Source organism: Colias eurytheme, chromosome 2 (assembly GCF_061535395.1).
Source record: "Colias eurytheme isolate Ceu_HAF_F1 chromosome 2, ilColEury1 Martin Lab GWU primary, whole genome shotgun sequence".
NCBI lineage: Eukaryota > Metazoa > Arthropoda > Insecta > Lepidoptera > Pieridae > Colias > Colias eurytheme.
Window position 1 is genome coordinate 8,596,163 of NC_142981.1, and position 14,430 is coordinate 8,610,592.

The 14,430-nt window shown below is 34.8% G+C and overlaps 1 protein-coding gene across 1 annotated transcript; it reads left to right on the forward strand.

The window, feature by feature from the left end:
• Positions 1–822: 822 nt before the first annotated feature.
• Positions 823–13,867, forward strand: LOC149910552 (uncharacterized protein C05D11.1-like). The gene is made up of 18 exons (XM_090114983.1): positions 823–1,048; positions 1,231–1,576; positions 1,889–1,991; positions 2,160–2,282; positions 3,049–3,162; positions 5,310–5,462; positions 6,065–6,334; positions 6,623–6,765; positions 7,141–7,249; positions 8,114–8,284; positions 8,625–8,861; positions 9,180–9,299; positions 9,467–9,762; positions 10,422–10,596; positions 11,264–11,407; positions 11,957–12,114; positions 12,985–13,137; positions 13,637–13,867. Exons 1-18 carry the CDS (start codon positions 910–912, stop codon positions 13,692–13,694), a joined length of 3,012 nt encoding a protein of 1,003 aa, XP_089971109.1. The 5' UTR covers positions 823–909; the 3' UTR covers positions 13,695–13,867.
• The last annotated feature ends 563 nt before the right edge of the window (positions 13,868–14,430 follow it).

Sequence of the window (14,430 nt, forward strand, 5' to 3'; positions counted from 1 at the left end):
TGCGTTGTCCAAATCCAAATTGTCCCACTCTCAACTCATCATCGCCTCTCTTGCCCAACTTTGCGTTGAAATCTCCCATCACAACATTGAAGTGTGTTTTCGAGGTATGTATGGCCCTACTTATGTCCTCATACATAACCTCCACTTCTTCATCGGAGTGAGCCGAGGTCGGTGCGTAAACCTGTATGACCTTCAGCGAATATCTTTGAGATATTCTGAGTATAAGGCACGCAACCCTGCTCGACACACTCTCAATGCTTACGATGTTGTTGACGAGAGATTTGTGGACGATAAACCCGATTCCACCTTGGGACTGTTGGTCGCCCTCCCGGTAGAAGAACAAATTACCGGACGTCAACGTTACCGTGTCCTCCCCCTCTCTTCGGACTTCTGATAACCCTATGACATCCCAGCGTAATTTGCTCAATTCTTCTTCCAGCTCAACAATCTTTTCATCCGTCCTCAATGTGCGTGCATTGTATGTTGCCAGGGCCAGGGGTCGTCGGGAGTGGTAGCCGGATCGCATCCGGTGATTCTTAGCACCCCTTGCCCCGCCGTTACCATAGCCGCTACCGTAGCCAGGAATAGCGGGGCTGCCGGGTACTAGGGGCCTGGTTAAAGGTGTACAATCCATGAGGGGATTTAATGCCAATACTCGCCACGCTTGGCAGGCGGGTTGGCGAGCGCAGTAGATGTGCATGTAAGTCACGGAACGCTGCTGCCCGTTCCGGTATCAGGTATCCCTTAGTCGCCTCTTACGACACCCACGGGAGGAGATGGGGGAGTGCTATTCTTAAACCGGCACCCCACGGCCGATTACAGATGAGTAGACGGTATTTATTTTAATTAGTTGTAAACTTTTTAAATATCTGCATATTAGGAATAGGCGATCTCGAGTTTTTGTTTAAAATGTCTCATTTTAAACTTACTTCTTCCACTAAAGCTTCCGATGTAATACCGGTAAAAAAGTATGTGTCTGAAAAAACTGGCTTAACCGTTATCATTGCAGACGTCGAAGGTCCTCTTGTAAATGGATTTTTCTGTCTAGGTAAGTAATTTTTATTTTTAAATATTTAATATTTTATGAAATACCAGCATCTATAGTAGCAATGATATCACAAAAATAATAAAATACTTTAACTTCAAAGAATAGAAAGATGCACTAACGTTTTTCCAGATGATATCGTATTTAATTAATAATTCATATTAAATTTGTGAATTTCTAACCAGCGACGGAGGCACACGATGATGATGGATTGCCGCACACTCTGGAACATCTCATCTTTTTGGGATCGGAACGGTATCCCTATAAAGGAATACTTGATTTATTGGCAAATCGCTGCATGGCCCATGGTACAAATGCTTGGACAGACATTGATCACACATGCTACACGATTTATACGGCTGGTGATGCTGGTATGCTAACATTACTGCCAATATATCTGGACCACATTTTGAGACCCACCCTCACAGACCAGGGCTTTATAACGGAAGTTCACCACATTGATGGAGATGGTGACAATGCTGGCGTGGTTTACTGCGAAATGCAGGGAAGAGAGAATTCAGCAGACAGCAGGTACATTAAAAAATATTATAAGAATTAAAAGAATATTTTATTTATTGAATACTATATTAGGCACAAACATTTTACTTTTTTTAAATCTTTCATTAAATTCTAATTTCTTATCAAGTTTTCACCTTCTATTACAATTGAAATTAATTTTTTTTTTCAACAAGACTATTTAATTAAACTTTGTACTTAAAATTGAATCGAAATAAATTCATGTGTACTTATGTTGAAGTGAAACTATTTCTGTGACTAAAATATGAGTACGGTGATTTTGTCCATAAATTTCTCATTTTACATTTACTTCGGTATTTGTTTCAGATGCCAGTTGAGATTGCAACGTGCCATGTATCCCAACAGTGGCTACTCCTCAGAAACTGGTGGCATCATGAAGAATCTGCGAGAATCTACAACTAACATTAAAGTTAGTCTTTACAATCATAGAAATTGAAATGCTCGTTAAATATTTATGGTGAACCATTTTGGCAGTGTATCAAAAATTCTTGTGCAGTTTTAATCAATTTCCACAAAAGAAAGCAGCCAAATTTTAAATTAACATGTTTATTAACAATTCTATTATTAATTTTCACAGGTAAGAGACTTTCACAAGAAGTTTTATAGGCCAGAAAATCTAACAATCATCTTAACTGGGCAAATTAAAGCGGATGATGTGTTCAAAGCATTAGCCACTGTGGAGGATGACATCATTGCAAAGGTTAGTACATACTACATACATATCTATAGTAATATATCCATTTACCTGCAGTAGGATTGATTTAGAACTGGTATTATACCTGTGTGAATACTTGTTTTTATTGCCTTGTGAAGGCTGACCATATTTAGAATTCAGATTTTTGTAACATTAATGTTGGCTTTTATAAAATTGGACATGCTCTACTTCTAATGTTAATGATAACAATAAATTGACATTTTTCAACACTTACACATCAAATTGAAAAAAAATATATTTTTTTATTTGTTTAGTTTTTATTAAATATTAGGATTACTTTTATTTATACAATGTACTAGCGGTCCGCCCCGGCTTCGTCCGTGCTACATATATCGCAATAAAAAGTAGCCTATGTTCTTTCTCAGGGTCTAAAGATTATCTGTGCCAAATTTAATCAAAATCGGTCCAGTAGTTTATGCATGAAAACCATACATACATATATAATTAAAAAACCTTTCCTCTTTATAATATTAGTATAGATAAGTTGTATGTCTATAAACACATCAACTGTTAAATTCCCATAAATATAATGAAGCTTTAAAGCTTATAAAATTGAAAATCGTAATAAAAAGTACTGCCCTAATTCGGTACAATTTATAGTCTATGTGAATATATCATTTTTTAAAACAATAATCAAGGCCTCCCATAGAAGTGATATAGCATAAATTATCACACAAGAAACTTAATATCTCCCACCCTGAATGCATACATGTGCATATGAAATTAAATTAATTTTGTATTTTATTAACAGAGGCAGGTAGAGACCCAAGAAGAATGGGTGAAGCCATGGCAGACCATCCCACCGCCTCCCAACTATGGAGATTTGAGGGAACAGTGGCCAGCTGATACTGAAGACTGTGGACAGGTATGATTGCTCTGTGTCTGGGTGTTAATTATCTATATAAGTATTTATATAAAACTAGCTTTCCACCCGCGGCATCGCCCGCGCAGTCAAAGAAAAACCCGCATAGTTCCCGTTCCCGTGGGATTTCCGGGATAATACCTATCCTATGTCCTTTCTCGGGTATCAAAATATCTCTATACCAAATTTAATGCAAATTTGTTCAGTAGTTAAGGTGTGATTGAGTAACAGACAGACAGACAGAGTTACTTTCGCATTTATAATATTAAGTATCGATTATATAATATGTATTAGTACGAGATCCGGCTGCAGGATCAGTGCGTTCATCGGTTTTTTGCTGAAAACCGAATTTTTATGTATATTTATAATTAGGAGAATATATATCGACTAGGTTGCCAGTCAAAATTTGGCCGCAAGCATGTTTAATTAAAATTTTTCTAATCGATTTTTGGGAAAAAAATTCGTTCCCTTGTTTTTTGAATAAAATGTAGTCTACATCACGTCAAATGATATAAAAATTCTAAAAAATCACGGTTGCCGCTTTTCACCTGGCCGCAACATCTTGGCAGCCTGGTGCAAACAGGTATGATTTCGAATTATTTTTACGTTCATAACGCAAATTTATGAATTATATATCAAATTAAAGCTAATTTTTTTCTATTTATTATCATATATGGTTGCCTAATTAAATCCGGCCGCAAATAAGGGTTGCTGGCTTATAAAAATTATAAATATAGGATTAGTGCATTCATCGGTTTTTTGCTGAAAACCAAATTTTTATGTAACTATATGTATATATAATTAGGAGAATATATATAGACTAGGTTGCCAGTCAAAATTTGGCCGCAAGCATGTTTACACTCAACCTTAAATATTCAACATCTTTAACAGCCGGCAACCCTTATTTGCGGCCGGATTTAATTAGGCAACCATATATGATAATAAATAGAAAAAAATTAGCTTTAATTTGATATATGATTCATAAATGTGCGTTATGAACGTAAAAATGAATCGAAATCATACCTGTTTGCACCAGGCTGCCAAGATGTTGCGGTCAGGTGAAAAGCGGCAACCGTGATTTTTTAGAATTTTTATATCATTTGACGTGATGTAGACTACATTTTATTCAAAAAACAAGTGAACGATTTTTTTTTCCAAAAACCGATTAGAAAAATTTTAATTAAACATGCTTGCGGCCAAATTTTGACTGGCATCCTAGTCGATATATATTCTCCTAATTATAAATATACATAAAAATTCGGTTTTCAGCAAAAAACGATGAACGCACTAATCCTATATTTATAATTTTTAAAAGCCAGCAACCCTTATTTGCGGCGGGATTTAATTAGGCAACCATATATGATAATAAATAGAAAAAAATTAGCTTTAATTTGATATATGATTCATAAATGTGCGTTATGAACGTAAAAATAAATCGAAATCATACCTGTTTGCACCAGGCTGCCAAGATGTTGCGGCCAGGTGAAAAGCGGCAACCGTGATTTTTTAGAATTTTTATATCATTTGACGTGATGTAGACTACATTTTATTCAAAAAACAAGTGAACGAATTTTTTTCCCAAAAATCGATTAGGAAAATTTTAATTAAACATGCTTGCGGCCAAATTTTGACTGGCAACCTAGTCGATATATATTTTTCTAATTATAAATATACATAAAAATTCGGTTTTCAGCAAAAAACCGATGAGCGCACTGATCCTGCGGTGGGATCTTAGACTATATGTTTACCAGCCATCTGGTTTCCATAACACAAGCAAAAGCTTAGTATGGGATCAGATTGTGCCGTGTGTGAAAATTGTCCTGAAATATTTATTTCTTTAATTATAGCATACTAAATTCCAAGTTGCTATACATAAGTAAGATATAACATGACATTGTTAAATTGTAATAAAGCATTGTATCTGTTAGATTATGATTTTTCTCACACAATAATTGTAAAGTGTCAATAAAGTGTGATAATTTATAATCATCATGTTACAACATTTGCTTGTAATTTAATTACTATTTTTATATGCTTAATTTAAATTCTAATAAGAATTTAAAATATCATTTAAAAATGCTTAGATTAAAATTAATTAAATCAAGAGAAAAAAAATTATCTATGATCAAAAACATTCCATTTTCAAACAGGTTCTGTTCGGTTGGCGCGGACCGCTGCTCACGGAAGCGAACTCGATAAAGGAACTAACGGGGTGTGCAGTGTTGCTCAGGTATCTGTGTGACACTGCTGCGGCACCCCTGCAGCGATGCCTCGTGGAGCGGGAGGATGCGCTTGCGGGTGATGTGAGTTTGTTTTTTTCTAAAACTGATATGAGTAACACAAAGATAGTAATACCACAGAACATATAAAAGAGGTTAGAAAGTCATTGTAGGCGGGGCAGACGCGCCAAGGATATGAGCACTGCTCACATCATCATCATGCGTATGATTCGTTCCATTTTAAATCGCGTGATCGCGCGACGCTATGATTGGCTAGATTTGAAATTGCAAATATGTGCGTAAGCGGACTTGCACGGACTTGGCCACACCCACAGGCGACACCGGTTCTTATAGGAACGGCGAATTATTGCCATTCTAACCTCTTTTATATGTTCTGTGAGTAAAACATACAAGATACATATATTGTAAAATTATACATTGTTTAACAGAATTTAAAAAATGAATGAAGAATTATTTCAATGTTTTCATATTAATATTTTTGTAGCAGCATAATATTTCTGTTTATTAGTAATTTCAAGATTCAAGAATTTATTAAATATGCATTTAATAATTTTTGTGGTTCAACTTGGTTTTATAATATTGCAAACTAGATTTCCGCCCATATAAAGCTTCATATAAAGTTAAATCACACTTGTTAGTTAATTTTATAATACTTAATTCCTCAGGTCTCATACAACGTAACTGAGAACATCGCGTCCCTACTCAAGATAGAACTGGACAATGTACCGATCGACAAATTGGAAGCTGCGCGCGCGCAAGCACAAACATGCTTAAAGAGTTTAAGGAATGGTGAAGAGGTTATCGATATGGAGCGAATGAAAGTGTTATTAAGAAAGCAGTTGAGGGAAAGTATAGCGAGTTTGGAGTCAGACCCGCATCATGCTGTCGCGTTCCGGTGTATTGGTGACGCGTTGTACTCACAGAGTGAGGAAGATGTAAGTTTATTGTATAGAAATACTAGTTTGTTTCTGACGTAGGTTCTATTATTTGGTATGTGTGGCAGCCATTCTTATGCAAACTTCCATTCTAAATATACTTTTTTCATCTTTTGTTCTATTTAATATAATATATCAATTTAATTAAAATCAAAGTAATGCATTTTTTTGTCTTCTGTTCACTTCAGCATTTTCGTTTTATAATTTATATTGTACAAATGGTTTTTATTACCACAATTTGATTATATTATTTCATCTCATCTGATCCCTTTATCTGTTTTTTTACAGTTCCGACTAAGAATGAACCCCCAAGAATCAATGTATGAACTGCTAGAGGAAAATTCCGAATTCTGGTTGGGCTTACTGCAGAAGTATTTCACAGATGACGTCATTACTATTGTTGGATCGCCGAGTATCGAACTGCAAGCTAAGTAAGTATTTTGGGATAATTGATATCAGATCGAAATTAACTTTTATTTAAGCAAATTAATCTATGAAATATTACTCTGACTGTAGTAATAAATATAGACCATGTCTAAAGTGTGAAAATTAATGAATATTACCAGTTTATTAACCATTTTTGAATCCTGCCTCTCATTTATGTTTTAAACTAGCTTCGCCCGTGGTACATGTTTTCATTTTCTCTCTATAACAACCATCCTCGTACTTCAAGGAATATTATAAAAAAGGATTAATGAAATTCGTTTCGTTCTCGAGTTATGCGCTTACCAACACATTTTGCAATTCATTTTTATATTATAGAAGATGTTTTATTAAAGAAATTGTTTTAATCACTTTAACTTCAGAATGGCAGAAGAAGAAAAAAAGCGTCTGGAAGAACAAAGAGCGCAGCTAGGAGAAACGGGTTTAGCACAAAAAGCCAAAGAGTTGGAACAAGCTATGGAATTCAATGAGGTTGGTTCAATGGTTATTGTGATTTACAATTAAGTTCTAAAAATAAAGATAATATTGATTAATAGATTCTTTATCTTGTTAAGTTAATTTTTCTTTCAATTATGAAGTATGTGTCATTTGATGATAATATTTATTGCTTATTATAAAATACATTATCATAAAAATTATATCTGTGTTAGTCATATGTGATATAATTGCTTTTTAGAAGTGTTTGTTTGTATCATGTTATTTGTATTATTTCTCATTTCTCATTATAATAAAATTACTTTGTGTGATAATATAAATGTGTTACAAACATTAATGTCTTACTGTGTCTATATTTTATGTGAATTTCTGTGTGTGCAATAGAGTATTATCTATCTATCTATCTATATGTCTATTAGCAAACAAAAAACTATTCTATTACCACATTCATCCTGCGGCTTTACTAGCATGATACACCAATACAAAGTAGTTTCATACAACGTAACTGATCCTCTCAGTTCTTTTTCCGTAAAAGAATTTATCGTTTTAGAAACTTTCCCATATTATTATTTATTAGTACCTTCGTTTTTTTTATACTACAACCGGAGCGGGCGGTGCACTTGATGTAAGGTGATCTCCGCTTCCCATAAGCAATTGCAACATCGGGTAACTTTGCGATTGTTTTGCCGGCCTTTGAGAGACGCATCTCTCGGCTCTTTTTCTGTTTAGTGGAAAATAAATCTTGCATAGATACCAACGCGAACGGCCCGCAGGGGAAGGAGCCGTAGGTTATTTCGGATTTTCACCAACTTAACTAACAGCTTAAATGACGGGCCACCAATATTTAATTGAATCCTTCCGGGACCATATTATTAGTACTACTATATTTTATATTTACAGCGTCCTCCCCCTCCCGGCACGTTAGCGTCAGTGCCCGTGCCATCATGTGACAACCTGAAGTGTCACAACATCACCACTTGGAGCTCAGATACTGAACCCTGCCCGTACTTCGATTTGAAGGAGGTGCCGCTGTACACTAGAGTGCACAGCTTGAAGACCAACTTTGTTTATGTGAGTCGGCTTTTTAGCTAATAGTGCGCTATACTATAGTTGATAATTCATTATCATTTAAGAAATGACTGAAAATAGAGCTGAATAATTTTATTATAACAATTTTTTCTCTGCCAAACAGAAAACAGGTTCATTTTACTGTGCATAATAAATATTTTTTTAACAAAGGTTATGAGTTATATGTATTCAATGAAGAAATCAGTTAAAACATTGGAAATACTTTCACAAAAGTTCATTTTTTTTTGTGAATTTACTGTATCTTTTCGTGAATGATACTATGATAAAACTATGTAATTTTCTTTATATTTGCCAATAAATATATTACTTTCCCCAACCATAGATCAACATAGTCTTAGACACGACGTCCATAGACCAGCACACGCGCAAGTGGCTCCCCCTACACCTTAACGCTCTAGCCGAGTGCCCAGTAAGACGTGGCGATAAACTGATACCCCATGAAGAAGTCATCGCTACAACTGAACAATTGACGGTCACTTTTAGCAATGATATTGGCTTTGGGAAGTCGGGGAACTTCACTGTGGGACACTATGGCAACTTTGTGCATATTGAGACGAGGGTAAGTGTGTTTGTTTTGTAAATTGTAAAAAAATGTAAATTTTTGCCCCTTTTATTGATTAAAGCCAAACAGGATTTTACTTCGTATAAGATACTTACTTGCAAAAGTGGATAACCACATGATAAAAGTAAAAATCCTTAACAGAAATTGTAAATCTCCCAAATTTCTTAAATATTGTTTGTTATAAATTTGGTTATCATTCTCCCAAAAAATTTCTACTCTTTTTTATATTTGAAGGAATTTGAGCTTCATTTATGAGCTGTATAAGTATTTTATTTCTGTTTTTTTTATATACAATTTATTGTTTATGGTTTTCAGTGTGAACCTGCGGACTATGTACAAGTGGTGAATCATTTGTACGAAGTATTGTATGCTGCTGAATTGACCAAGGAACGATTGCTTGTCTTTGCTCAAAGACTTATCAATGATGTTGCTCAGGTATGGATATATTTTTCATACAACTTTCTTATACCAAAATTTTACCATTAAAAGAGTCACTTTATTCTGGTAATTTCAGTGGCGAAATTAGGATATTTTATTGCATTTATTTATTGTATTTTATTTTATATTTTAACGGTTTTTAATATACAATTTTGTCTTTTCAGGTCCGTCGCAACGGACACAAAATGGTATACGACATACTACGCGATTCCCTATATAGCAAAGATAGTAACGTACATTGGTCGTCAGTGTTACGCCAACAGAAGTTCCTCAAAGAGCTCATAGAAACACTAAACGCTGGTGGAGACTCAGCTGAGAACGCGTTGAGTGAAGCTAGAGAAACACTTAACAATATAACGGCTAAACCGTGGTTGCATCTAGCAAGTGATTTGGAGAGATACACGCTTAGTACGGAGCCGTGGAAGCAGTTTGCAAGGCCCAATGAAATTTTACCTGTTGAGTAAGTTTAGAATTTTAGCAGATTTATGAATTCCAAACGTTATCAATGTGAAAGCATGTTTATTTGTTTTTTCGGATGTAAGAAAAAGACTTGGGCTACTTTAGAGTATGGTGAAACCTCTCTTTCTCAACGGAATTTCTTGGCTTTAATAAATTTAGAATACATATTGGAAATCAAATTGTTTAGGATATTATAATCATCAAAATCATGTTTCATATTACATAGTTTAAATGTTTTAAACAACATTTAATAGATGATGTGGGGTATCAACTATCAACATAAAAGCGAATGAAATTCAATTTATAAAGGCTACCAGCCTTACGATGCGTCGAGCATAGTGGCAATTCGTAGAACATTGCCACGGTTAATCGAAGGATGCGGGATCATATCCCGGGCATTCACGATATTTTTTCTATTTTTTTTTTCAATTATCCTATACTTTTTGACGTGACAACGTCTTATAATTCGATAGAGCCGGTTGCACGCACGAAAAAACATGACTCATCCGGCGTTACCTCGCTCTGAGGCGTTCCTTGTAAGGCTTGAAATGCAAGCGAGAGCGCGGAACGAGCGACAAAGAAGCACAATCGGCCGTTATCACGTTCACTATCGTCAGTAAACCGACTTTACAGACAACCAATTTTTTTATTATCTCTTAGGCCGAAGCTATACAGCGATTCAGAGCTAATGTCAGGTTGGGGCGGCGGGTTCGTGGTGGGCGTGGGCGGGCTGGAGTCGTCGTTCCTCGCGCAGCTCAGCGCGGGGCCCAGGGGACATCAGCTGCTGGAGACCGCGCCGCTTGCTGTCGCTCTTAACTACTTTACACAATTAGAGGTAATGTTAAATAGCTAAAAATAGACTAGTTATACAGTGACTTAGATACGTATGTATGCGTACGTATAAATTAAATGTTTAGTTTATTGGAACAAAAAAAATTAAATTGTTTCTATTTCTTAATGCACTTGTTGTATTTGCATTGCAAACAATGCAAATACATATTTTCATACCCCAAAGGGTATGAAAATATTTACAATCTAATAAATCTTTAATCTTTTGTGTCTATGCTTTGTCTAATCTCTGTCAACAAAAAAAGACTTAAATTAATTTCGTTATGAATAATAACAATGTTATTTTGGTCATCATCTTTGTGGTACACTTTCTTGCATCAAACCGTGTAGTTTGGAAAAAAAACTATTCTGAAATTTTAAGAACTATCCTTTTTTATTGATTTACAATTCAAAATACAAAAATCCTCTAAAGTATTATAACTTAATACACGAAAAAATATATTCAAATTGTAATTTTTTCCTTGATTGTATGTTACAACTAGCTTTCCGCCCGCGTCTTCGCGCCCGCGTTTTCAAAGAAAAACCCGCGTAGTTCCCGCGGCGAGTACCAACCAACTATTATTTATGCCTAAGGTTGACTTTTGTTAGGGAGTGAACCTTCTGTACGTAGTACTATTATATATTCTGTGGGATTACATAAGTCTCATTCGCAGGGTCCGATGTGGCGTGAGATCCGCGGCGGTGGCCTCTCGTACGGGTACGGGGTGCGCGCGGCCCCCGCGGAGGCGGCGCTCGTGCTGTCGCTGTACCGCGCCACTAACGCGCCAGCCGCCTATACTAAGGCGAAGACTATCTTGGTGAGCACTGCTGTAGTAATCGTAATTAAGGGGTGATCGAATTTTTGATGTTATAACGTTTTTAAAATCGTTTTAGTCGGGTGACATGTTCAGTCAGAAACTTGTGTCACACCAAAACCTCACGAGCGCGATCGCAGGTATAACGAGAGAGAGACGGACCGATCTCCTGTCTCATCTCGAGCGCTGCCACCAATAAGACGTTATCACGTAAACATCTCGATCGTAAACCTACTTTACAAACAACCAATTTTTTTTATACTCTTAAAAATGTCCCATTTATAAAACATTTCAATGCTAAAAAACTATTATAATTGCTTGTTTTTTCCTGTTGAACTATAGCATTAAGATAAATAGAGGAATAACATACGTTCATCTCTTTTTTTTTTTTGTAAAAAAGATGAATTTATAAAATGAAATATTCTTACTCTACATCCAAAATTTTATAGGATTAAATTTGACAAGAAAATAACAATAGATTGTTTCTACCAATTAGGATAAAGCTTCCATGAAAAACATTGTCCGTATAGATCTGAAAATGTGAAATTTCAGGAGGACTATCTCGCCAAAGGCAAGTTCGATGAGGAACTATTTGCCTCAGCGAAGAGTACAGCTTTGTTTGAAGTTGTAGAAAACGAGAAGTGTCCCGCGGACGTGGTGCGGCAGTCGCTCACTAATTATGTGAAACAAGTGGGGACTTGCTATAATAGGTGAGTTACATTTTGTTTCGTGTTGTTTCGATAATTCGTTTGATATTGGATAACTGGAATTCTGTGTTTAGGTTTTTTTAATATTTATTAAATTTTTAATAAATTAAATTTTATTAATTTAAAATTAAATGGTGAAATCGTTGCTTAATTTACAATTCGAATTCAATTCACTTCACCGCACATCATATAAGATATCTTAAAATGTTTATAGCTTATTCATTACAATGAAAAATTATGTACTTGTTATTCTTCATTAAATAAATGCTATAAGGATCTCATATTAATATTTGTTTTCGACTCCTTCATCTCGTCTTACAGTTAATATTTCTTATCGTTTATAATTATTCAATTCAAATTCACATCCAACAAATACATATATTTGCATAAACGTACATAGAATTAAATGTAAATAAACTTCAACAGCAACATTCGTTTCCCATGACAGGAAATATGAAGTCTCCGTCTCCTCGTGACCACGCTCACTGCAAAGTGTGCGGGATAGTAATAGAATGAATAAATCGTGTTTTAAATCCGTTTGTCTTAAATTTCTAAATATATAAATCACAAAAATGTACTAGAAACAAGTTGCTCATATCTATTTTTAGTTCTTTTGAAGTGAAAACTTCTTTAGCGGCGTTGGGTATAAAATCTTAAACTCGCGTCAGGACACGTGGCCTGATCGAAAAAGCGTAGCGCGTAAGACGGACTTTTTTTTTAGCCCTTATATTCCATGCGTAAGACGGATACCATTCCAAAATAAAATATCAAACATGCTGAACGTTAATAATCAAGTTTTCACTTCTGCCGGCACTCCCGGAGTGCAACCCGTCTTTTTTTTTTCTAATGAAATTGCTCGATAATTCCTTGCAGAGAGCTAATATGTGCCATAGCAGCGGTCACCGAGGCAGAAGCACACGCGGCGGCCGAGCGCTGGCTGCCCGCGCTCTTTGATACCAAGCGCAGTAAGCTGGCCATCGTGTGCCATCCCAGCAAGGCCAACGATCTGCAGAATAGCTTTGCTAAGTATGTTCCGTGAATTTTATGTTTTTGATATATGAAATGAAAAATTTACTGTAAATATATTGTTTGGATACTTTAGGAGTGTGAGGTACTTTATGGTTTAGGTATAAGCATAAAATTAACATTTGTCTTTTAGGTAGGAGGTATTGTTCAGATACAGAAATAGAAAAAATTGATGGAGAAATGCAGAGTGCAATTCAAAGATTTTTAAAAAGCTTATTTTAGTGTCTGTAGAGATATTGTATAGGTGTTTTAACATCAAAAATTTATTTAAAATTACAATTGATACCTAATGGGAAACAATTTAATTCCTCTTCAACTACTTATATCTTAAATTTTATTTTCATATCATTTAAAAGCTTATATTTAAATAAAATAAATATTTAAGAATTCCGATCGATCCTTTCGCGACTGACGACTTGGCCACTCTCTTGCATGATCCAGCTCAGCAATCTTATTACTTTCAAAATTGTCTTGATACTTAAAATTATTTTTGTTCCAGAATAAACATTAACTTGGAAGCGTTCGAGTCAATGGAAGCGTCTCACTTTAATAAATAAGAAGTACACAATTTAGAATTTTAAGCAATTTGTATTTTATATTAATTACTTTTATATGTTGCCTGTTAACACCGAAAGTCATTTATTGCTTGGCTGTGCCTTAAATAATATTATTGCATGACCTCAATTTTGTCCGATATTGAATTTATATCTTTGTTAATAAAGTGATTTACAAGGACTATTCGTTTTTTTCTTTGTACACCCAAGACCAATTTCCTTATTAAAAGAATGCGTTTATTGTACGTAACTATATCGGAGGAATATATAAGCTGTTACATTACGAGGTAGGTATAGTATAAAAATTTACCAAAATATTAGGATAAAAATTAAAATCATTAACCATCACTTCAAAACTATATTTCGAGTCACCCCTAGAACTATTGAAGCGCATAAACTCCATGAATGAGTGCAAAAATATTATCCACAGTAATTATAGATAATATCGTTCTTGCTTTCTATTAATTTCAGTCGTTTTTGCGAGGCAAAATATATAACAGACCGAATAAAGTAGCATTAAGACTATAATTGCAAGTAAGACTATAATATATGACAAACAATACAACATTTTGAGGTATTTAAAGACAAAACAAAAAAATCTATATGTGATACCAAAAAATTTAAAGCAAGATCTCCATGTTTATCATATTTCAATTCAAACTGTTGTAGCAAAATAAGTCAGACGAAAATACTATACTATATAAATAGATTTACGCTATACGCAAATAAGCACTAAAAT